This window comes from Alosa sapidissima, chromosome 3, assembly GCF_018492685.1.
Source record: "Alosa sapidissima isolate fAloSap1 chromosome 3, fAloSap1.pri, whole genome shotgun sequence".
Lineage (NCBI taxonomy): Eukaryota > Metazoa > Chordata > Actinopteri > Clupeiformes > Clupeidae > Alosa > Alosa sapidissima.
Genome location: NC_055959.1, coordinates 8544335 through 8569862, shown reverse-complemented (window position 1 = coordinate 8569862; position 25528 = coordinate 8544335). Strand labels below are relative to the sequence as shown.

Here is a 25528-nt window from a genome sequence, read left to right as displayed (position 1 = left end):
CGACCCATATATTTTTTTTAGCAATCAAGCCAATGGATACGGTGAGCTACATGTTAAGACATGCAAGTGCCTGTAGGCCTTCTTGTTTGGAGCATGCTTATGTTTGGTATTACATTTGTGAAGTCTTCAACTGATGTCACCTTTCAAAGCACTCGCCAGGTATGCCTTTAACAGGGGTGCTTTGTTTGCATGTGCCATTTTCTCTCATGTGCTAGCAATTCAGTGAACACTGCACACTGGGGTTTCTGTCCCATTTTGTCTCAATTTAAGTGAATCCATATCCTACTTCAAATATTCAGGGTCGTAGCCTACTTGCGTTTACTGCTAAAATGATGTCTAACATGACCTGTCACATAAACATTGTCTATGTCCATGGCAATGACTGACGTAGAAATAAAGTCTATCAAAATAAAGGTCCAATATTAGATCTGATAAGATAGCATTTTAAATGAGTGATTTAAAAAAACACACAAGCTCTGTGACCCAACCAGAACGGTTCCGTCCCGACCCACCAGTTAAGAAATACAGGTCTAGAGAATGCAGGACCTGATCAGGGATCGTCCCTGTGAGTAGTATCTGGCCAGGAGGCCATGAGGGAAGAGAAAACAACCAACAGGGGAGATTAGAGGGGAGAGTACTATACTGTTAAACTGAATGGAGGTAAGTAGAAAAAGAGACAGAGCCACTGAGCGAGGAGGAGAGCTGTACGTTTTGGAGCTGGTGTTCCCCGTGATCTGCTTCAGGACCTGGCAGTAAGCTTCATCCCGCATCAGTCCAAACTCTCCACTTAGCTGTGAGGGAGATTTAAAATATCAATGGATTGACTTCTCACTGAACAGAAGAACACTTGCCTTCATCACTGTGTCTTCAGCACTGAGCAGTTTGAAGTATTCTTTCTACTTGAGTAAATATATTTTAGGCAGTTTAAAGACATATTGTACCTTAAGAATAGTGCTGACGACCTCCTGTTCGGTTTGCCCCTTCATTGGATAGTCCCCCATAAACTTCATAATTGCTAAAAAACAAAAAAAAATATAGGGGTGTTTGGCTATCTCAACATGTGTGTTCATTCACAAGCAGTGAAGTATTCCAGAAGTATTTGTTAAAAATAGCATTTCATTATTATTTGAGTGTTGAGACAGACTAATGGAAAGTTTGGGCTGCTTTTTGCCGTTAACAAGAACTGTCTTATAACTGTTTACAAGTGTTTCTTTATTCTGTTAATTGCTGCCACATTCAAATAAAACATTTCAACGAGCTCCGCCAAAGAAAATAAAAAAGGCCCACAGCCTACCCAGGAACATGTCAGCCGCCACTTTATTCATATTTTCGTCTGTAAAATCGATTAAAGATTCCTGGATGGGAGACTGTGGAGAACACGATAAACAGATGAAACGATCATCTAATACCAGACGTCTGAAGAGGCTATGGAGGAATGACACCTTGAAAAGTGTCAAAACATTTGAATATTGCATATTATATAATCAGAACAAACTGTGTGTATTATATAAGACATTTTGAAATCAGAGAGATATTTACAATATTACAAACACTGTCATTATACTGTGTATGTTTCATGAGTGCACCCCTATATGGTTATGGTTATATGATTTAGCCCAGTTTGTCCAAAGCGACTTTAAAACAAAACAATACAATAGTTAAAAAATAACAATGAACAATTGTTGAAAAATGTTGGTATAACTACATTAAGGAAAATAGCAATAATAAACAATAATGAAATATCAATGACCAAAAGCCTAATGAAAATAAACAATTACCATAATATACAAACCATAACTTATAAGAACCACTTAAAATATATCAGCATGTATAGAGTATTATATCATGTTATGTCAAGGTATAATTTCCACTAAGTTGCTCCGGGGACAATGGCCCTTGTAATGACATACTGTGCGACTGTAAGTCGCATTAGATGTAAGTGTCTGCTAAATGAATAGATGTAAATGTAATGTAAATTTGTAGCACCTTGGAGAATTTCACCATCTCAACAGGTTCCCTTGGCTCTTTTCCTTTTTTCGTTCTCTGTTTGTAGGAGTCACTAGAAAACACACATTTGGACATTCTCAAAGGTCTTTCAAAATGTTATTATGAATGGTTCAGCAAATCCCATGCAGCCTTCAACAGACAGACTGACCTGCCGCCTCTCTGCGCCTCTCGGAAGTACTTCTTCGCAAACTCCACCATGTTGTATTGGCTGTCATGCAGTATCCTCTCATCAACATCCATGCTACTGTAGCCAGGGTAGGTCTCAGTGTGCTCACTTGATGGTGCAGCCACCTAATGGTGAAAAGCAGTACTACATATTTACATTTACATTTATTAATTTGGCAGAGGCTTTTATCCAAAGCGACTTACAACAATAGAATAACATTCATGCTACAGAGCTACAGCTACAGTGCAGAGGACACCATAGCTAGGAATTACCATTGCATCTGTCAATACTAGTATTAGAGGATAGGAGTGCCTATATTTTAAGTATGAGTCAAAGTATGGTAGGAGGAGAAGTGAGAGAAGAGGAGGTAAAGGAGAGAAGAGAGGTAAGTGGATAAGAAGGAGGTAGAGGAGGGGAGAGCATGGTAAGTGTGTATTAGGTGTGTGAGGTTGCCAGAAGTGCTAAGAGAGCAGGTATTCTTGGAAGGGTAGTGTCTTCAAGAGTTTTTTGAACACAGAAAGGGATGCCTCTGCTCTGGTGGGACTTGGCAACGACTTTTCATCGGCAACAATATTAAACCAACCAACAATATAAAATATTAAGAAGAGCTCTTTTATGAGTTAAATCGAAACAATGTTACCGGCCTTTTGTCAGAATCTGAGGCCAGGCTATGAATAGAATCCCAGACATAATTTGAGGATTTAGGTATGCACGTGTGTTTCAGGCATAGTGCAAGCAATAATCTCTGACTGATAGTGCGCAGAACTTGTGCATTTGAGAGCGCTCTCTCGCTGCTATAGACAGTAATGTTTCATGTAGCGTTCATGTCAGTTAATATTAATTAACATTTAAAAACATGTTCAATTGTATATATTTTCATATATAAGTTGCACCTGACTATAAGTCGCAGGACCAGCCAAACTATGAAAAAAAGTGTGACTTATAGGAAAATACAGTACTAGAGTAGTCAAAGTATGGTAGGAGAAGAAGTGAGAGAAGAGGGAAGGAGGGGAGAGAGGGAAGTGGATAAGAAGGAGGTAGAGGAGGGGAGAGCATGGTAAGTGTGTATCAGGTGTGTGAGGTTGCCAGAAGTGCTAAGAGAGCAGGTATTCTTGGAAGGGTAGTGTCTTCAAGAGTTTTTTGAAGACAGAGAGGGATGCCCCTGCTCTGGTGGGACTTGGCAGATCGTTCCACAGAATCAAGTACAATTATACCACACCAGCCAGTCCTGGCTAAGACACATTTTCCAGCATGTTGAAAGATCTAGATGAGCTCATTAGGTGCTCGGTGTGTGTGTGTGTGTGTGTGTGTCCCTAACTGATGACCCGTTACCTCTATAGAGCGGTCCAGCTCGTGGGCTGCAGCGGAGGAGCCTACGGCAACGGCCACTGTGGCGGACGCCGCCACACGCCCCTGCTTGTTCTTGGGCTCCTCTTTCCTGTCCACAGGGAGGTGGATGAAGTCCGGCGCCGCCACCGGCTGCACAAACTCCACGGGGAAGACTCCCGCACGGCCGTGGACCGCACCAAACTTCCAACCTTTGGCATGCCAAAGAGTGAAGAATGGGGAAATATGGTAGGTCAGAGTCATGGAGTCATGGGGAAAATATATGGCCGTCAAAGCCACAGCTCTTCAGCCTGTAATAACGTACTGGAGGGATGAAGCGTTCTTTGGTGGTTAGAGTTTCAAGAGTATAAAAGAATCAGAGCAATATGCACACACACACACACACACACACACACACACACACACACACACACACACAAAGAAAAAATGCACATAAACATGTGTCACATACCCAGGTAGACACACACACACACACACACACACACACACACACACACACAAACAAACAAACACACACACACACAAGCTCATGCAGATATACAGTAGTATACACACACAAAACTAGTCCACACACAAAAAAAAAAAAAAAACAGGAAATAAAAAAAATGAGAAGATGGAAACACATCATGCACAGCATGCACTAGAGCACACTGACCCACCAAAGTCAGTGGTGTCTCTCTTTAACTCCTCCAGGAGCATCACCTTCTTTTTCACTATGCACCCATAGCACTGGCCTGTGGGAGAGCCACTGTGTGTTAGACCCACAAGGAACGCAAACGCACGCACGCACGCACGCTCGCACATAATATACACTCGCACACACTCGCACACACACACACACAAATGCACACAGACACACATTCACGCACCTCAACTACATCTGAACTATCACTGAGCTTGCAAAGGATGCCGAGTCTCTCACAGGACTGACACAGCATAAACCTTAAATGCAAATAACCCTCTGAAGGGATTTTGTATTTACTTTGAACAAAAAGGGCCTACGGAGTGTGTTTAAATGGGTCCTTTCTGCTCAAGCTCGGCCAGGAGATGAGCAGCTCAAAAACCACACGGCAGACTCCGCTGAGAGAGAGAAAGAGTGACTCACACAATCGGGTTCCATTTTGAAAAAGATGATCTCACCTTCCTCCAGGCCCTCCATCGTCTGCAGACGGATAATGTCTCCCTTATGGAAATTCAGTAGCGTTCTGTCATCCGTAATGTAATTTTTCACCGCAACTACATACTGCGAATCCTAGGAAAACAGCAAAGAAAGATGAAGTGATATTTCCCCCCTTGCATCCTTAATGCAATTTGTAACCAATAAAACCCAAGCATTACACCCATAATATCCAACCTTCTTCAGCTCTGTGATGAAGTGGTCAATCATGGTCTTGACCTGCGGAGCTTTGGCGGAGAACAGGATGAGTTTCTCATTGGTCAGGTTGAACTCCAGCATGTTCTTAGACGGAATGGTGACAAACATGATATCGGTGTAACTGTTGGGATAATAACAAATAAAAGGAGGTTGTGAATGCTTCATGAGACCGCTGGGAAATAAGGCTGAGGTGAGATGGGGTTTATGGGCGCTCAATGGCACCTGTAAGGACGCAGGACTCGGAAGTAATCAGGAGCTGCAGCGCTGCTTCGGACCATCTTCAGGAGTTTAATGCCTTTGTGTGACACGGATAGGACCTGAACTCCAGTGCCCACGCTGCCCTGATAACAAATGTGGACACACACACACACACACACACACACACACACAATTACGGGATTGTTCAGTCATTTTCTCATGAGATTGCATCAAGGGAAAACATTTGTGGAAATAGATTGATACTCACAGAAGCTGGAAAGAGCCTTGAGAAGTATATCTCCCACCAATCTCTAGCTGCCGTCACAATCTTTTTCTTCACGTTATCATCTGGGCCTGCCGAGTCTAAAGTAATGTTGTTCTCGTCTATAAACAAACAAATAACAAACAAAAACAATATCAGCTACTTAAACATTCAATAAATTGACAGATGACACTTTGACACACCAGGACAAACAAGCAGTTGTTTTTTAGTAGTTACCAAAGAGGGATTTCATATTCTGTCTCTCTTCTATAGTGATACGGATGCAAGCCTCAGAGAATGTGTCATGGACAATCTGAAAGAAAATAAAAGAAAATTGGCAAGGAATTAGCAACATAGTAGCAGTGAATAAAGCAACTATTAAATGTGCATGGAAATGTTGTCAGTAATGTGGCATATAGTAATATATACCTGTTATATAAGTAATATACCTGTTTGAAAAGGAGATCCAGCATCAAGGGGTGATTAAAGCTGTCTTTGGGGTAGAAAACCTAATGGGATGAAAATTCTGTCAGCCACAGGCACAAGACAATCCGAAGAAAACAAAACTATGAACTTAAGATTCATAGAACCTGGAGTCATGATGTGAGAAAGAGGATGGCTATGTTTTTTTGTCTTTTCTTTTGGTCAAATAATTCTGATATCATCCTAGCCACATCCAGGGTGTGGTTAGGATAGTATCCAGGATGTTGCTAGGGGACGGTATCCAGGATGTTGCTAGGATGGTATCAGAATCTTAAGTTGGTGACTCTTCACATGAGAGGGGTTGAAACGGAGCAGCAATCAAGGAATTTAGTTTTCACCATGTGATGGGATTTCCCAGATCCCATCACATACAGTAGTGTGTGTGTGTGTGTGTGTGTGTGTGTGTGTGTGTGTGTGTGTGTGTGTGTGTGTGTGTGTGTGTGTGTGTGTACGTGTGTGTGGCCCCAGCCTCACCTCTTTCCTGAGGTAAATCTTCCAGGGCACATTGGTGTAGGTGTAGTGTTCTTCACTGCTCCGTTTGTGCAGCTGGGTCTTGATGGTCTCCGTCTCCACTGGCAGCTCTCTGGACACTGTGGCATAACAACACACACCAGCCAATCACAACCACCTCAGCACACAAAGAGTCACAGACAGGCCTGTCACTGACAACCTGAGGTCAGATTCTATTGGACAAACCTGGGGCTGGGGGCGGGTGCCTGTGGCTAACAGCGGGCATTGGAGGGTGGGACCTTTTCACCGACTTTAGTGTTCGGCCTTCGTCATATCTAGACTCACGGGCTGATGCAGCAGACGAAGGCGAAGGGGCATAAGTCTTCTTTCTCTGTTTACAGAGTTGGTGTGGTGCGGTCACAGTGTGGAAGAAAGCCAGAAATGTTTTAGATAGGGAACTTTTGATTGATTTAATTGATCAATTTATTGGGCACAATTCATCATTTCTGATGGAGTGGTCAACCTGTGGGGGAGAGGTCATCTGGTCTTTCAGGATCAGCATGGCTTCATCATGAGGGTCTGGCTTCCTCATAAACACTTTCGCCTCCTTTCTGCAGGGGGAAAGTGGACAATGGAGCCTACCAGTTTCTACAAATGACCTGCAGTTCTACAAGCTGCACATCTTATTTCACATCTACAAATATTCACACATCATAGTCCACTCTTATACACGATGCACATTACTGTTAGCCAAAATTGTAAGTTTTACAGGTTGCATATAATTTGTATAAGTACATTGTCTGTATATTGTTTATACACCGTGTGCACAATTTTTAGGCAAGTGAGTATTTTTACCTTATCATAATTTTTATGCATATTTCCAACTCCAACTTATATAAACCTGACTGCTAATTGGATTTATGCATCATCAGTTGATGTGTATTTGTGTAATGAGGGAGGGTGTGGCCTAAAGTGATCAACACCCTACAATCAAGGTGTGCATAATTATTAGGCAGCTTCTTTAGCTCAGACAAAATGGGCCAAAAAAGAGATTTAACAGACTCTGAAAAGCAAAAAAAATGAAAATGCCTTTCACAGGGATGCAGCACTCTTGAAGAAGCAAAGATATTGAGGCGTGATCACCGAATAATCAAACGTTTTGTTGCAAATAGTCAAAAGGGTTGCAAGAAACATGTGGAGAAAAAAAGGCGCAGAATAACTGCTAGAGACGTGAGAATAATTAAACATGAAGTTACCAGGAACCCATTGACATCCAGTGCGGCCTTATTCCAGAAATGCAACCTACCTGGAGTGTCCAGAAGTACAAGGTGTTCAGTGCTCAGAGACATGGCCCAGGTAAGGAAGGCTGAAACACGACCACCACTTAAGACTCATAAGTTTAACGTCAAGACTGGGCCAAGAAATATCTGAAGACAGATTTTTCAACGGTTTTATAGACAGATGAGATAAGAGTGATTCTTGACGGACAAGACGGATGGACCCGTGGCTGGATCACTAATGGGTACAGAGCTCCACTTAGTCAGACGCCAGCAACGTGGAGGTGGGGTACTGGTATGGGCTGCTATTATTAAGGATGAGCTAGTTGGACCTTTTCGGGTTAAAGATGGACTTAAAATCAACTCCCAAAGCTACTGCCAGTTTTTAGAAGATACTTTCTTCAAGCAGTGGTACAGAAAAATCTACATCCTTCAAGAAGGCCATGATTTTTATGCAGGACAATGCTCCATCACATGCATCCAAGTACTCCACTGCATGGCTAGCCAGCAAAAGCTTTAAAGATGATAGAATAATGACATGGCCCCCTTCTTCACCTGACCTAAACCCATTGAGAACTTGTGGACCCTTCTTAAATGTGAGATTTACAGTGAGGGAAGACAATACACCCCTTTGAACAGCATTTGGGAGGCTGTGGTTGTTGCTGGACAAAATGTTCATCATCAACAGATCAAGAAATTATCAGACTCCATGGATGGAAGGCTCATGACAGTTATTGAAAAGAAGGGTGGCTATATTGGTCACTGAATATTTCATGAAGTGTTTATTTGTACATTTTGAGTTGTTTATTTTTTATTCTTACTCTAGGAAATGAAAATAAACATGTGGAGTGGGAAAATTTTAGTTTTTTATTTAGTTGCATAATAATTCTGCACACCAATAGTTGCCTAATAATTCTGCACACATAGATTTTCTCCTGAGAAAGCCAAAACTCACTTTCCCTTTCTTAAATATTCAGGTTTGAGGTTTATTAACATTTTTGATTGACTGAGATCATTGTATTTGTTCAAAAATACAATTAATCCTCAGATATACAACTTGCCTAATAATTGTGCACACGGTGTATTGCATATTGTCTTTATATACAGCTCTGGAAAACATTAAGAGACCATTGCACATTTTTCTGATGTCATACATTTGCTGAGTGACATTCAAATGAGTTGACGGTCATATTCAAATTTGCAGTGGTCTCTTAATTGTTTTATTCATTTTTTTTATATATTTTTTGGGCTTTTTATGCCTTTAATTGACAGGATAGTGGAGAATGACAGAAAACGAATGGGAGGGAGAGTCGGGGTGGGATCCGGAAAGGACCACGGGGCGGGAATCAAACCCGGGTCGCTGGCGTATGGGGCAAGTGCCCCAGCATGTTGCGCCACGGCTGGGGCCTAACGGTCACTTAATTTTTAATATGACTGTCAACTCATTCAAATGTCACTCAGCAACTGTAGGATGACATCAGAAAAATGTGCAGTGGTCTCTTAATGTTTTCCAGAGCTGTATTTACTATATATCATCTGAAGAGTTGAAGCCCATATCGGGGGACATCTTAGACTTAACTCACCTGTGCATTTCCACAGGTTTGGGGACACTAGTGGGCTGGTACTGTTTGATGATGTCCTTGATGTTGTGGCTGGGCTCCAAGTGCTCAGAGTTGGAGATTGAGGCCCGAACCACGTCATCCCGGGGCGCAGGCTTTGTTGGGCCTTAAAAAGGAGCAAAAACCATGACTGGACTTTTTATTTGTGTCCATAACAAGCATTTACCTTTAAAGCATATATATAACATTATATAATATACATAGCATAAACACACTGTACATTATATGAATGGGCCTTTCCATGTTTTGGTTTGCTGCACTAAAGACAGTGTATTACATTTCACCGAAGTGAGCATGCGCACACAGGTCTCAACATTAGGTGCATACCATAGTGGTCAAAATAAAAGTTCAAGGTCTTTAGAGATGGTACAGGCTCAAAGTATGCACTCATGTCAGGCATACAAAACCAAATGCGTTTATTCAAAAGATTATAAAACACAAAATAATAAATGAAGCTTGTTCACACTTAAGAAAGATATCGTAAAAGCACAAATTACCAACCCTTTCGTTTTAAAATTCTAAAACAACAATGTTTTTTAATACTTCAAAATAACATTTGATAAATCAACCTTACATTTTTCAGTAGCCACAGGTGTGTAGATTTGAACCAAATCTAGTTTGGTTCTTACCGGGGCTTTTACTGCCTGGTACATAGCTAATTTAGATACACTTATGGTGTGGGTGCTTGCGTTTCTTTAGGAATCCGCCGTCTTGGTTTGTATAGAAATGAATATTAAGTGACACATAAACGTAAGAGGTCAGAAATATGGGACGGTTGGTAATAGGTGACGTTCCTATATACCAGGCAGCTGCAAATTACATAGAACCCACATCATTTGGGCCGATGAAGTTATATAATAATACATCTACCTTTCTGGAATAAATTGGTATGTCACATATATGAAACTTGAATAGAAAAGTAAGTACTTTAAAACGTACACATACATGTTTATATCAGCGGATAACAACAACATTCTTTTTCCCACCCACACAAATTAAAGTTCATGACCTGATTAAATAGGCTTTCTTTTGTGTTTTTTGTGACTCAGATGAGGCCTGGTATCCTCCTAGTTTTAAAAGAGGGCATTCTAACAAATATCATGTTTTAAGACAAAATGTTATTGAGTGAGCCAACTCACTTCATCCCCACATCAAAGGAGCACAAGCTGTTTGCTTCCCAGCGCACAAATTGAGGATCATGACAGGGCAATCACTACAGGTCTCTTGTGTCCGACTCAGCCGGAGCCTGAAGTGGTAGACGAAAACAATAACTCAAGCACAAGACATCACAGGGCCGACTTACTTGCATTTCGTTGTGCAGATCTCTCCCTGTTAGCAAGCAGCACAGGAGGAGTTGGCTTATAGAGAACCTCTCCTCGTTCCGGCTTAGTCTGCAAGGATAAATAAAAGCAGCTATGTATTTAATAAGAACATTCCAGCAGCTACACTTCTGAGAACTTGGTGAGGGCCATGGCAGAGAGGATAGCTTTCTCCAAGCAGTCTTTATGAGACAGTTGGAAACCCCCCAAACCCCCCCGCCCCAAAAAAAAAAAAAAACATGCTAAGCGGAATGAAATTAGGTGATCATTTCCATGCATGGCAATACAAAAAGGCTGCCTTTCATCCAGGTCTTCATCTGAAAACGGTATCCTTTTATTTTCTGTAGGTCATTAAGTAGTGGTCTACTGCTTTTTTTAAATCCCACATTGCATAGATTACACCGTTTAGTAACTTTATTACTATATACGTATATTAAACAGTATATAGTAATAGTATATGGCTCATGCAATGGTACATAAAAAAGGCATGACCAAATACTGTATATCAAGTGGAAAACCAGCAGGCCCAACATATCCACTCAGGTACAGATTAACTGAGGGTAATGCAGGCAAGTTTATTACATAGACAGAGGTACATACAGAGGCAATTCAATGTGCTTCACATAAATAAAAGCCAAAAGCACAAATAATGGCTAAAAAAGTAAAGTACTGTACATGTAATAAAGCAATAAGAAGAAAATGACAACATACCAAAGAACATACTTTGAACATAAAATAGAGAATAAAACAAATCAACCTGTCAAGGACTACAGATAAACATTAACTTGTATGGATAAATCTGGCACACTTACATGGCTTCTGAGTATGTTAATGTGCACTGTCCCATAAATAAACATAAACATACTGACGGACTCACCGGGTTGGGCGTCCTGGTGGGAGGTGTGTAGTTCAGGTTTGCAGGCATGTGCTGTGGGGTCACAGTGGGGGCCGATGTTGAGCCCCCCAGTGAGCTGTACATATGCTGGTGCAGGGCCATGGCCTGCATGGTCATCTGCTGGGCCTGCAGCACAGACACAGGTAAGGTTACGGTAAGTGTAAGCTGCACTGTGTTGTCGACTGTGAGGCTCAGCCCAGCATCTATCCAGGCTCCAACTCCTAAACTAGAAGTGTAAAACCATGCACATCCCAGGCCAAAGTTGGATGTGTGCAGGATCCAGTATGAGAGTATCACAAGAGGACAAGAGTTGATCCACACATAAGAGAGCTCCCACCCATAATCTTTTTTATTTTATTTTGTGACGTTTCGAGCCGTGTGGCTCTTCTTTGGAGCTATCTGGTGTGCGGATCATCTTTTATCCTCTTGTGATACTCTCAAACCCCTAAACTTGCAGCACCTTGGACTGGGGAGGTGGGTGTGCTAGCAAGGAGGCGAAAAGCCAATGGGTGCTAACGTCAGTGGCCAGTGTGACTCCTCAGGCATAGGGAAGAAGGTACCGGTACATACTTACTGAACAGCTACTGTAGCAGCTGGCTTTAGTATAAGTATACTAGGTATGAGTATTGTACATGCCTTAAGGACACAATTTATATATTTAAACAGGTTACTATTTTAGGATTAAACATATAATCTAACAGTTAAACAGTATGTTAGTTCTAAAATGTCTTCACTTTTAAAGCTATTCATGAATTGTGCAATTTGGAGGTGGGTGACTTACTAATATGATTGCTTGTTGGTTGATAATAGCTTGCTGTTGCTGTGTCACAACTGACTGGTCAACTCCTTGGAGGAAAAAAGGTGGAAACACATTGCAATGGACATCACAAGGAGAAAATTACAGGTTTCTATTTGAGGGCAAGCATGTAAGAACCATAGTGGATCATCCCCAAGCAAAATTTCAATTACTTGCCTGGCACCTCATCCATACCTGGCACATTAGGTATCGCTGGCACATTAGGCAGAGCTGGCATAGCGTTTAAAGCTGGCATAGCGGGCATAGCTGGCATAGAGGGGGCAGCTGGCACAGAGGGAGTAGCAGAGGCGGGCATAGAGTGCATGGCTGGCATGGGGATTGGTGGCATCATTCCGCCCATGATGGGGAGAACGGGTACCGCTGAGAAAAGCAAGTGCAGCACAATGAGGCTGGATAACATTTCACTGCTGTACACTATGCCACACAGGGAGAGCAGGCATATTACAGCTCACTGGCTTTGTTCTTCCGCTGAGATGTAGAACTGGTGAGTACAGACAGGGTCTTGCAGTTGGAATCATGTGAAATAATTTAGTGGGGGTGGGGTGGGTTCTTTAAACACGTGAAGTATTTTAAATTAAGAAAGAACTCAAAATATCAAAGTATCGAAGAATAAACGGCAAATAATTGCATGGATTTCTACATGCATGTCGAGAAACTGAGTCAGCAGAAATGATACCTGAAATTTGATGCATTAAAAAGGCTTAGGGTAGAGATAGCTTCCTCTGATTATTAAACACATTTAGTTGTCCTTATAATATTAAAATGAAAAAGCTGCATTATGTATGAGGTTAGTACCTTTATTTGATATACTTATATGCATTATTTGATATAACGTAATTACCCTACTATTAGCCGAGGTTTATACATTGATTTTGCAAAATTTCTTCAGCTATGAGGTTAATACATGGGTCAGTTAATATGGTATTAATATGGTTTTGTTTTTTTTCATTGCATAAAACACTGTCCTATACACAATGTGGCTAATACAAAGGAAATTACTGTACCTTTGATATAGCTTTAAGTACCTCTAACATATGTATTAGTATGCTACGTACTTACTAGTTTTTAACGATGAAATTAAATATAACAGATGAAATTACAATAGGCTATTTTCATTGTATAATTCAGAGCAAAATCTGCCCTAAATTTGGTAGCAGGTGTATGCTGATGTAATGCTGAACCTTCAAAAAAGTTGCATAATTTTAGCAAAGTTATAAATTCAGAAAGGTAGCCATTTTGTGTGAAAATAATCCATACTCAACTCAAATTGATTCTGTTTTAACACTCCCATTGATACTAAGCATTTTCTGCATAATTCATGTGCGTGTAAGCGGAGAGCCTCTAGAGGACTGGAGCGGGGGAGGCAAATTGTAGCAGCAGTACGCAGACACAGACACACACACAGACACACAGACACACACACACGCATACACACACACTCACCTCCGGGTTGCAGTCCTGGAGGATAGGGCCTGCCCGATGGGGACTTGTCCTCCTCGCCCTCCCCTGTCCCGAGTCCCCCTGTTCCCATCATACGGCTAGACATGCTGGCGGCCCTCTCCAGGTCCTAGAGAATAGAGAGTGAGCTTCAGTCCAGCCAGGACCACTCAGGGCACTGCCCCAGGGGAACTCTATCTTCCCTGGGGAGTACCTTATACCCTCTAAAGAGGCGCAGGTCTAGTTTAAGCTGGCCACAGCTGAATGAGCACTAAGAGCTTGGGGGTTAACTTTCTAAACGGACAGATTTGTTTTGTCAACTGAAGATGCTCTGTGTTTGCTGACTTACGGTATTAAAACCCCCAAAAAAACATTTTTTTTTATTTATTTTTTCAATAGTTCTCAATATTTGTTAACTTTTAACAAGAAATTCTTATGGTGGTGTGGTCTTGAGGTGATTATATAATTTCAGGAGGAAAGCATACTTTTCCTCCACGTATTAAAACAATTAGAAAGTATCACTAAAACACTGTGTAGAGATGGTTGCTCCTTAGCAACGAGGGTAAAGGATTAAGAGGTGCTTGATACAACAAGAAATACGGTAATCTGGTAACCTAATCACCCCCCATTGACTGGGATGTGGAACTGCTCAAGAATACCTGATACATTCAGACACTCAAACAAACATAAGTGTTTATTCTGGTGTAAAGTGACTCTTAAACTGATCTCTTCAACTAGCTCCTCATAACTAAATCAAAACTGTTTATGTTACAATTTCAAGCTTTCCGATATAACCCATAGCTCTTAACCTTAGGACCTTACTCAGTGGTGGGTGACTAGCATGCTAAGGATCATTAACTCCCTGAGACAGGGTTCACTGCATTAACATGCAGTTACTCAAAATAATATGGATGTTGTGTGACCCAAACACAGACAACACATAAAGACTGTGGTAGTTAAAATGCATATACAGCTATCAAACGCAGACCTGCGCACTGTGCTCAGTTGAACAGGCTTTTCAGATACTGTAATAAGAAAGGCCAGAGGGCAAACTGACAACTGAGGAGAGTGAGAGGTGAGCCGGCTTACCCCACTTCCATCGGAAAGCACCGGATCAAACAGGCTGTCCAGATACCTGTCCATACCTCTCTGGGTGGGAGGCTCACTAAACGTGTCCGACTCGACTATAAAAACAGCAAAGGTATTCAAAAAGTGTTCTATGAAAGGAAAGCTATTCTATGAATATTATGTGCATATGTATACATTTACACATGTTTGTGTGTGCTTATTTGTAAACTAGCCTTATAAACTGGCTAACAAATATGGCAGCTGATTTTTATGAAATTTTCCATTCCCCAGTGAGCAGCTATGTTGGACACACTGACCATGACTGTAGTATCCATCTGAGTCTGGGATGCTGGGCATTGCATGGCGAGTCATGGCAAGAGGACTTTCATCATCTGAGTCGAACCCACTTCCAAACAGGGCACTGCAACGATTAACAGACAAGGCTCTAGAGCAGGCCAAAATGTGCTTACTGTAGGACACTGCAGCATTTCACTTATGTGTCTATTGCACCAAAGTCTGTTAAATCTGTTCAAAATAAACACTGACACAAGTGCAATTCATTTGTAAATCTGTGCAAATGGTAAGTGGACTGCATTTAAATAGAGCTTTTCCACTCCTCCGAGCGCTTAACCATGTCATGCCTCACATACACACACTCACACACCGATGGCGGAGGCTGCCATGCAGGGCGCCAACCTGCACATCGGGAGCACTTTTGGGGTTTAAGTGTCTTGCTCAAGGACACTTCAACAGGGCCATGAGGAGTTAGACAGACACACAGAAGGTGAGATATGAACGAGCTCGGCACAGCGGCTCTACTGACAGGCTGGCGTTGGCCCTCGTCCTGTTAGGGCTGTCGGCAGAGATGACGAAGTAGGACTTCTGCTTGGGGAAGTCCCGGATCAACTCCAGGTCGGCGATCAGGTCCATCACGTAGTCGTGGCCGGCAAGCTCAGCCCACTGGCCGTGCTCCTTCATGAAGACGGAACTGCCCCTCCAGCCCTCCATCATACCCCTGGCAACAAGAAGGGGGTAATAATTAGACCATGATGAGGGGGGTAATAATTAGAACATGATGAGTAATTAGATCATGATGAATAATTAGACCATGATGATATGCATAGCCAGCCAATTTCCACTGTGTAATATTGGCAATTCTGCGACACTGGCATTTATGAAACTAGTCTGTCAGAGAAGACAGGAAAATGTCACAAGAGACTTTGCTTGCTGACTGACTTTGCTCTTTGCATATAATTTAAATTGGGGCTCATGATTGACCTATTTAGCTGAAGCTGTGATTGAAAGCAACATACTGTACACAGGCCCAATTGCAGGGCCAAGTCCTCCTGGGGCATCCTAGGGTTAAGTGTCTGGCTCAAGGACACAACTGGTGGAACTTGGAACTTGGAACCCACAACTGTCTGGCTATGGCTTACTAGTCCAATACCTTTGGCACTACACTTCCAAACCACCCCATCCAATACACTATTAACAGATACCGTGATTGATAACGTGAATTACTATCAGAGAGAACCTTGTAAATTGTGTGTTCTGGATAGATTAAAGTGAAGATGCAACCTGTGCTGAAGGACGTCCCCTGCCAGGTCCTCCCCACTGGTCCAGGAATGAACAGGACACAGGAAGGATGTCCCTGGGAGGCAAAATGTCCGCAGGCATGGTGAGGAAGACAGTAAGTGGTGGAAAGAAAACAATTGAGTGCATTGAGTGCATATCATGTGTCTCAGTAATCTCACTAATCTACATTAATGTCTCAAGGCCCTTCAGTTCGAGATGTAGCCAAAGACCTCAAAGAGTAACTCAGAGCAGTGGCTCATCAAGTGTGTGTGTGAGAGAGAGAATTCTTCTTTTTTCTTCTAAAAGAAGAGCATTGGACAAACCAAACTACCAACCAAAGTAGAATGAATTCCTATCTGATCCTAAAAAGAGAATATGAATTGGCAGAGTATCTCAGCTCTGTCAGAGATACGAAGCAGAGGCATATCCTGACCAAGTACAGGCTTAGTGACCACAACCTAGCAATAGAAACAGGCAGACACAGAAAAACCTGGCTGCCAAGAGAACAAAGAATATATGGTCACTGTCAGGCAGAGAAGGTTGAAACAGAGGAGCACCTTCTTCCTAATTGCGAAAAATATGACATGTTAAGACAGACCTTTTTTATAAACTTACAGCAAACCATACCAAATTGTGTGTGTGTGTGTGTGTGTGTGTGTATGTTTGTGACAGGCAAACTCAAACTGAAACTGTGTTACATTTATTACGGGTTCCTGGTTTACCATCTAAAGTTTTACTTTTATCCTTTATTTCTTCAATTTCCAAAATGTAAGATTGATAACTAAGTGTTCCCATGAAAATAAATTAAATCACTGGCAAAAGAGAGGCATGTAAAGAGAAAAAAACTACAATATTCTTTTAATTCAATTATTTTTAAGTAGCCTGGAAGCCAGCCCGAATTGATCCCTGCCCACAACATGTAAGGCTGGGAAATTCAATCTGGACTTGCCTAGCGTTCATGGGCATCGAAAAACCCTTTTTCCCAGTGAAAACTTCATCATTCCACATCATTCACGTCACATAATGTGTGAATCAGAGGTCGGAAACTGGGGCTAGATTTTGCTAACAGAGTTGCCCAGTTAGGGGCTCGTCATCACTTTTGTCGTCACATTGTATTTTGTTTGTAGTCCATGTGGCCTTTCATGTCCAACAGTTTTAATGTGGGAATAACTTGACTTGGGAACTTGGGAATTTGTCGTTTTTGTCACTTGAAAGCTGCATATCTTTCTTTCACAAGCGTCTTACACTATATTTTAAGCAAATACAGTTGCTTATTTAGGATTAGTGAGCATATGTTTTAACTTTTGTTGTGGCATCCGTGTTTGTCACACATTCCAACGGCAACACATGAACCCTTGCTGTGGGAAAAACAAAGTAATCACGGGAGCGGTCCTTGTCATTCCCAAGTGCCATGAATGCACCATTGTTCCATTGAGAAGCAATGCCTGAACCAGAGTGGTTCGAACCGACTGCACCAATCAAATTGTTTTTGATTTTGGGTGGGCTTTGTACGATGATGGACAGATAAGCAATGGTGCCTCATCTATCACATTACCTGAGCGCACTTCTGTTGATTTTGTTTGCAACAAAAACCTGTCGCTAGAAGCCATTTGATGACATTTAGATTTCACTATATTGCATCTGTTGTACAAGATATTGACAGCGCAATAATTAAAAAAAAACGAAACGAAAAGAAAACAACGTTAAGGAATTTGTGGAGAAGAAGGATGGTTTGGGTGTTCTTCCTACAGGATTTACAGTAAGCTATTTTGTTGCTTTGATTGGAAAGGTCTATCCATTTGAGTGCAGAGGCATTTCCCCCCCTGTATCGATTGAAACACGCCCCATAATCCCGTCCCTTGGAGCAGTCTCTTGTGACAATGGAGCAGTATCAGACTCAAATTCTCACTAAAATTGAGTATGATTACGTCAGGCTACTTTTTAAGCATTCTTGGACATACAATGTTGATGAAGCTCACCATCAAAGCAGTGCACTTGCAACACCATGTTGGCTTTTTTCCTATTGGCTGTCCACTCTAGTAAGCATAGAGGATAGGTCCTGGCAGTTTCTGGACCATAGAGAGACTTCTGCATGGCTTGTATGAGCCTATGTTGGCAAATAGCATTAAAGCCCTCCATAGCATAGTCTGAGACGAACCTGAGATGGAGACAGAAGAAAGCATGACCTAGTAACCTAGTTATATTCACTTCAGATGACTCAATGTTAATGTGCTGATTCAGTCATGTCCTAAATAAATCACATTCCTTGGTTAAGTGACTTCAAAGGCTGTGGTACATTTCAGATACTTAAAAATGGAATGAGTTTTAAAAAGGATTAAATGCACAGGCAGTTTCAGATGTCAGTGTTGTAGTTGACAGAGCTTTGGTGCAAAATTAATCATAAAACAGCCTGGTGACTTAAGTGATTTGGAAGAGTTTTTTTTATTATTATTATTATTCAGAAGACACCCTGATCTTCAAAAAAAGAAAGCTAGGCCTGATTTGCACAAAGATAATGAATCAGAACCAGTTATGTGAATAAAGCAATTCAGAGCTGAACCCTGGGCTGTGGGTCAGGATTTGGAGAGTTAGCTTCAGACAGTTAACATCCCACTAGGCTACCATCATCTTCAAAAATCGCATCCGACATGTGCTCACTTCTGGCCCCATTTTCACAAACAAGCCAACTAGGTGCCACATTTCTGGTGGCAACTAATTACGTCATCTGTGTGGATCAACAACATACCATTACTCTATGTTGTCTCCATCTGTAAGGAGGCACCTAATTGGCTAACTCTAGATGGTGCCGGAAATGAGCCCCGCGTGAAACACCATTTAGAAAAAGATGGTTGCAGTGAATTTGGGACATTTTTGTTATATAATAGATATGAATGGGGGTGGTACTTCCTCCCTCTCTCCAGCTCTATGATAAAGGTGCATCTCAATAAATTAGAATATCGTGGAAAAGTCCATTGTCCTGCCCTAACTGAGAGACTAAAGGCTCAGGAAACCATTGCTCGTGTTTTGAATTAATGTTTAGAGCTTATCTCAGGTGGACATTTCTGTATTATAAATCTTTATTCTAATATATTGAGATTCTGGACTTCCAAGAGCTGTAAACCATAATCATCAATATTAAAATAAAGATAAGATAAGATTAAAACCAAAAACTGTTTTGAAATATTTCATTTTCTGTGTAATATACTTAAATTATATGAAAGTTTTACTTTTTGAAATAAATTATGGGAAAAAAATGAACTTTTCCATAATGACATTTTTTGAGATGCACCTGTATATAACACCTCCATGCCCGTGACTCACTTGAGGAGATACTTCTCCATTTTCGCAGAGGGGGAAAAAACGCTCAGGCAGGCTAGCAGCAGCAGCCAGCCTCTCTCTGCGTTATCGGGATTGCTGTTCCTCCACACCTGGTTGGCAATTTGACACAAGGTTTCATCCCTCAGACTGGGATATGTGAGCCCCTTCTGAATGATGTAGTTCCCAAACAGGTTCTCCTGAGCACCGTTTAAATGGGGGTCACCCATGAACCTTAAAACCTTTACAGAGAGAGGTAAGAGAGCTGAAAAGGTTATTTTCATTTCATTAGATTTATTAAAAATGCAAATTATTATAAATGTCAATGAAGAGTTGTAACAGTGACATTACACATATTGTGTATTTCACAGAAATCTTACCATGACGAAAATATTAAGAGCCTCATGCTTCAGATCCTCATCCACATGCGTCAGTGGCATGTCCAAAGGTGCTGTCAACATTCCAAACTTGGGTGCCTGCAGAGTTTCACAGAGTTAGTGTGACAGATAAATGCTTCGGGGTGGGAGACAACCTTTGCATGAACTGTTTCAACTATGGTGTCGATTCATGCTTTGGTGTTTAAATCTTAATCATAAACCTGTCAAATGCAATTCACAATGGAGTTTTCTAGATGGAAGTCAAATAAGGACAAAAGGACAGATTTTCCTATTTAAAAATAACACATCTCATCGCACTCCAGTGTAATCAAACTCACTTTGAAATAAAGCTGAATGCATTTAGTCATGGAGTAATTATTGATGTCGAGGGGCAGGGTGAGTTGGGACACCACTTCTACAGTTGGAGCCTGGACCAGAGCCAGACAATCCGAGTGCAGCTCTCTTCCTCCTGAACAAAAAAAGCGGGCTGTCAAGAGCTAGGAGGTCTTTCTGTTAGTAAATACACTAGACACTAGCATCAAACAGGCAGAGTGAGGATTCATAAGATGCTATTTTGGGAAAAGATCAAAATGAAAATTAAAGGCCGGTAAAAATTCTGGGGGGAAAAAAACGCAATAGTGGTATTTCTATAAATAGATTGTGTAGAGATTAATGATTTTCTTTTATAGAATAAAGACCTGCTGCTGAATTGAGGAGTCCTGCCAGCTCAGCTGGAATGGGCAGATGTGTGACGTTGACAACCTCGCGCCTCGATAGCTCCTGCACACAGTGAACCGGAATATCAGTGTGAACATCAAGCTAAAACATGACATGATTCATCTTGAAATGAAGACAGAAACTAAAATAATTTCATTTTTCACCATCTCCCTTCTGATCCTCTCCGCCTCTTCCTTCCTCTTTGCTGCCAGATTGAGCTGAATGGAAACAGTCAGAACAAAGAGATTCATCAAGAGCCCTAATTTAAATCATTTCCATAGTTGGGCAATGAGCAAAGTGTCTTACGTTGCGCATGATCTAAAGCTACTGTGTGGTGCAGGGAACAGTGCTTTGTTCCACCCATTTTTGTACAAGGGATCTTGTTCATGGTATAAATTGGGAAAATTATTTTGAGTTAGTTATTAGATTAGCTTTAGTTCACTTTGCTTATAGCCCAACATTACCCATCATTTAAATGAGGGCCCCAAGAGATATTTTAAACTTTGCGCAGAATCATGCTTGCATTGTAAGTAGACTGAGCATACCTTGATGAACCTCTTCCGATTGACATACATATGGATAATTGACCGAAACCTGATCAGGCTAATCCTCATTTTCACATACTGTTTTCTACAAAAAAAAAATACAAAAAAAAAAAAATTAATTGCAGGAATATCATTTTGCAAAGCCATTCATTAATGACAATGCCAACACTTGGCAGCACTGTTCAGACAAACAAAATGAAAATCCACATATACTCCATAATGGCCTTAGCCAGCATTGCAAGACAGGCGTCCATGTGGTTTAGCAGAGACATCAATCCTTTAAGGAACACCATGGAAGAATGTATATCTATGCTCATTTGCATCAATATTCAATGCCATTTAATGTTAAGACAATACCCAGTTAGTCATAAACAGACTACAAGGGTCATGACCCTATGCTATTTTAAGGTAAAAGAACCGCATTGTGTTCCTTTCACACACCTTGCAAGGAGTCCTCTACAGTGGGCCTGCAGCCTGATGATCTTCACGCGGAAAGCAAAGTAGCGCTTGCGCACAAAGTACATGCGTGTGTAGCGCTGCAGCGTGAGGGCAGCCACGTGCCGAACCCGATCCCGCTTACTCTCCAGAAGCTGGTACACCTCCTCCTTCAGGAAAAGCTTCCACATATCATGTGCAATTAAAACAAAAACACAGGGTACAAACATAAGCTTTGAGATGTAAACAAACCAGCGTGGCAATTTAGGAAGCCCCTGTTTTGCTACACAGAACCTTCTGATGTTTTTGACTGGTAAATTCTTTGTAGTCAGTTATGGTGAACAACAAATCTATTTCTAAACAACACTATTTCAAGGTCAAGTTCAAGTTCACGTCAACAACACCATTTCTAAAACACCGGAGTGAGAGTAAGAGAGTCATGTGAGAAGTGCAGCGCATGCACATTCTTCTGGTCAGTATTCTGGACAGAAGACAAAGGGGCACCTCTCACCTTGGTGACTCCTACTTGGAAGGCCCCTGGTCTCACGGGACACAGCTTCCTCAGCATCATAACACAGTTCTCACCATTGGCAGGGGGAGGCTGCTTCATGCCCAGAAGGGATTTATACCTGTGAATGAGTCACAGTGTCCTACCTTAGCAGGGGTTTACTAAAAATGTGTATTTAAAAAAAACAAAGTTGTGTTCAAAAACAGGTTAGAAAAAAACAGGGTGTTTAGGATTAAGGATTTGTTGTGTTGTTATAAGTACGCCTGGTTTTATAACCGCATGTGTGGGGGTCTCTGGATAAGCGCTCTCATCCCACACCTGAAAAGGAAGACATCAAAAGGCACTCTAATCGGATACCCCTCCCTCCTGATGCGGATGGTCTCCAGGATCCCAGAATAGCGCAGCTGAGTGCTCACCAGCTCCACGTCAAAGACGCCAGGATCCTGTAGAGGACCACAAACTCATTTACACATTACTGTACTGGCCAAACCAAAAGGTCCTAATCGTGGCTAGATTAGCATACATTTAATTACAACTAAGCCACTTACAGCACAGTGTAGGGCCCCACTTTATCAGTCTTCCCTAATAAAGGAAGCCGTGACCATAACATTGTTACCACCGTGAGCTAACAAGTAAGGGATAATGTATAGAACGCTGGTCATTACTGGGAAAATAAGTCCCGACAGGGCAAACCGGACCCCGACGCGCCAGGGGTCCGGTTCGCCCTGTCGGGACTTATTTTCCCAATAATGACCGTCGTTCTATACATTATCCCCCTATTATGTGGCTACTTGCCAAAACGAAAAATGATATGTCTCTCTACATTTATTTGTTACCGTTTCGTTGTGGCTTTTGTTGAGAAACAAAAGTTCGCAACACACGCTGAACTTGAATCAAACGTTCTTTTGATTAACCTTAACCTTAACCTTAACCCTAACCCTAAGAACACAGCTGATCAACTGTCTGCCTTCACTTTTGAATGAGATCCGTTGCCATTGACAGCGGTCATTATTTAGAGGTCCTTAGGCGAAAATAATGACCGGTAGAACTTTGGGAAATCCCATTCAAGCCAATGGAGCGTTCTACTTGCATTGTGAAGAGCAGTATAATAGTCTTGATTTGTTTTTTACATTAAACTACATCATACCTTGTTATGGTTTGGCTTGATACAACGAACAAAAAAGGGGTTACATCTGCAAAAAAAACAAAAAAAAAAACAACAGTGAATAAATCACATTACATCTTTATTGGCTGTGCATCAACAGAAATGCTTCACATTTGTATGCATGAAAGACTCAGTAGTGGATTGTAGAGATAATCTCCAGACCTCTCGATCTTCTCTATGAGCTCCATAAGGGAGAGCTGAAACTTGGCAGCGACTGTTGAGGCCTGGTAGCGCCGAGTCACCGTGCTGTTCTTCCTCACATGTGTCCTCTGCTGCCCAAGGATCTCGGCGTAGCTCACAAACAGATTAGACACCATCTGAGTGAAAGAGAGGAAGACAGGAACACCTTACACACTCCTGCGGCTCATGTTCATAGCGCCAGAAATAATTCAAAAAGAATGATAACAGAGAGACAGGTTTCCTCACCTTGTTTTTACTCTGAATGAAAAGGTCGAGCACCTCCTGACGCACCTGGTCAAAGTTTTTGTCTAAAAACTTGTGGACCTGCAAAAAGGATGTCACAAGTTGGCTGATAATGTGTGGAACAAATACGTTTGCCTGATTGTGCTTTAAGCTGACTTTTTAGCCTCTGCGGTTGAAGGTTGTGGTTGATACTGTACCTGGTAAGTAACTTTTCCAGCATAGTGTTTGATGGTGAACTCAGGAAGAGGCATTTTTGGCTTTACATACAAGGGATTGTTGCCATGGTGATAGTGACATTTTTGAAGGAATGTGTGGTCTGTTGCCTGTTAACAAATTAACAAACAAGAAGCAAGTTTTAAAAAATGAATGTGGATGAAAACGACATCCAAAAGAAATAACAAAACAAAACATACATTTCACAGAAATGAGCCCATGAAGCTGTAAAAAAGAAGAAAAAGAAGAAGAAACATGTTGACTACCTGAGGAAAACCGCTCTGGTCATCAAGGATTCTGAGAATCCCATGGGGTTTTGCTGCTATGATGTCAATGCAGTCCTGGTTGTTGCTGAAAGGAACCTCCTGCCAGTTAATTTGCTCTCTGCTGTATTCCTCCTGGGAGGAAATTATGGAGAGAAAAATTTAAGTTTTATGATGAAAACGTGGGCTATATGCATAAGGGAATCCAATTCTAAGGAGATTATCATAAGAAGAGTGGGCTTACTTGTTCTTCTCTGAACACTATCCTGTTGAAAAAGAATTGAAGGTATTCGTTTGCATAATTTATGCAAAGCTGCTCAAAGCTGTTGAAGTTAAGGTCCTGTGAAAGAACAGACAAAGCAGGACAGAAAACAATTTCTTTTCATGACATGGTGAGTTGCTTCAGGATGTGAAGTCAAAATACACAACACAGAAAATAACAACAGCATTTCTCTGTGTATGGTCAGGTGCATTTGATGTTAACCCAGATTACCTCAAATCCATAGATGTCAAGTATGGAGATAGACAATGCGTCATTTCGTGGGTGAACCAACTTGTTGATACGGTCTGTCAGCCAGTTGAACAGAAGGGAGTACAAGATCTTGGCAATGGCATCTCTGGTGTTTTCAAAGTTGGAAATGTGCCATTAGCTCAATATTAAAGTTTTCTCACAAACACACTGAAAACTCTGAATTCCGAATGTGAACGTTTACCTGGCATCAACTGCACTTTCAACCGTCACAGGGGTATAGATCTTCTCCCTCATTGTTTCCTGTGGTGAATGAAGAATCAACCTTTTAAATTATATCTCTAAACTGGTAATAATATATCTTAACAAAAACACTATTATTTGTAGCTTCGACCAAGAACCCAATGAGAAGAATGTTTCAGACAGACTATAACTGGAAATGAGTATCTGCAATGCTGACCAGAACATGTGTACAGTACAGTGTGGTCAGACCTTGGCTTCCTGTAGTTGAACTGGCAGACATGGACAGAGCAGTTGTACAATGGGCACCAGGAAGAGGTACAGTATCTATTTGATACTTGAGGAAAGATAGGCATCTTTGATACAAGATATTTCGGTTATCGCTCCAGTACTACCTGTGTCCTTGAAACCCTACACTGCCCACCCCAGTAAACACACTTGAGGGGATTATGAAATGTAAACTCTGTGGATGAAATGAAGGACTTTAAACAGACTCGAGTTATTTCAGCATTTCAAATTATTGGTTGCAATCATTAAAAACCAATCGCACAGCAGTTGAAAGA

General features: G+C 41.4%; 1 protein-coding gene across 5 annotated transcripts in view; it reads right to left on the bottom strand.

Annotated features, from left to right (window-relative positions):
* The window catches only part of myo15aa (myosin XVAa), a 73504-nt gene that overhangs the window by 6156 nt on the left and 41820 nt on the right, over nt 1–25528 (bottom strand). For 2 of the 5 annotated variants that reach the window (XM_042087779.1, XM_042087782.1), the window contains 44 exons: nt 24970–25028; nt 24750–24873; nt 24501–24596; nt 24260–24391; nt 23978–24103; nt 23784–23861; nt 23520–23674; nt 23340–23385; nt 22511–22635; nt 22196–22313; nt 21691–21866; nt 21250–21334; nt 20869–20922; nt 20686–20767; nt 20326–20456; nt 19991–20086; nt 19617–19852; nt 18275–18453; nt 16299–16371; nt 15544–15735; nt 15038–15141; nt 14742–14836; nt 13659–13782; nt 12372–12575; nt 12180–12244; nt 11381–11524; nt 10488–10575; nt 9149–9290; nt 6812–6899; nt 6535–6679; nt 6313–6428; nt 5805–5864; nt 5593–5668; nt 5362–5477; nt 5118–5236; nt 4875–5016; nt 4661–4772; nt 4180–4254; nt 3506–3711; nt 2156–2298; nt 1987–2059; nt 1295–1367; nt 942–1015; nt 709–791 (listed from right to left, as the gene is read on the bottom strand). In XM_042087779.1, the coding sequence (XP_041943713.1) occupies nt 709–791; nt 942–1015; nt 1295–1367; nt 1987–2059; nt 2156–2298; nt 3506–3711; nt 4180–4254; nt 4661–4772; nt 4875–5016; nt 5118–5236; nt 5362–5477; nt 5593–5668; nt 5805–5864; nt 6313–6428; nt 6535–6679; nt 6812–6899; nt 9149–9290; nt 10488–10575; nt 11381–11524; nt 12180–12244; nt 12372–12575; nt 13659–13782; nt 14742–14836; nt 15038–15141; nt 15544–15735; nt 16299–16371; nt 18275–18453; nt 19617–19852; nt 19991–20086; nt 20326–20456; nt 20686–20767; nt 20869–20922; nt 21250–21334; nt 21691–21866; nt 22196–22313; nt 22511–22635; nt 23340–23385; nt 23520–23674; nt 23784–23861; nt 23978–24103; nt 24260–24391; nt 24501–24596; nt 24750–24873; nt 24970–25028 (5030 nt within the window). The remainder of the gene's footprint in view (nt 1–708; nt 792–941; nt 1016–1294; nt 1368–1986; nt 2060–2155; nt 2299–3505; nt 3712–4179; nt 4255–4660; nt 4773–4874; nt 5017–5117; nt 5237–5361; nt 5478–5592; nt 5669–5804; nt 5865–6312; nt 6429–6534; nt 6680–6811; nt 6900–9148; nt 9291–10487; nt 10576–11380; nt 11525–12179; nt 12245–12371; nt 12576–13658; nt 13783–14741; nt 14837–15037; nt 15142–15543; nt 15736–16298; nt 16372–18274; nt 18454–19616; nt 19853–19990; nt 20087–20325; nt 20457–20685; nt 20768–20868; nt 20923–21249; nt 21335–21690; nt 21867–22195; nt 22314–22510; nt 22636–23339; nt 23386–23519; nt 23675–23783; nt 23862–23977; nt 24104–24259; nt 24392–24500; nt 24597–24749; nt 24874–24969; nt 25029–25528) is intronic. The other 3 variants (XM_042087780.1, XM_042087781.1, XM_042087783.1) reach the window with 3 other exon arrangements.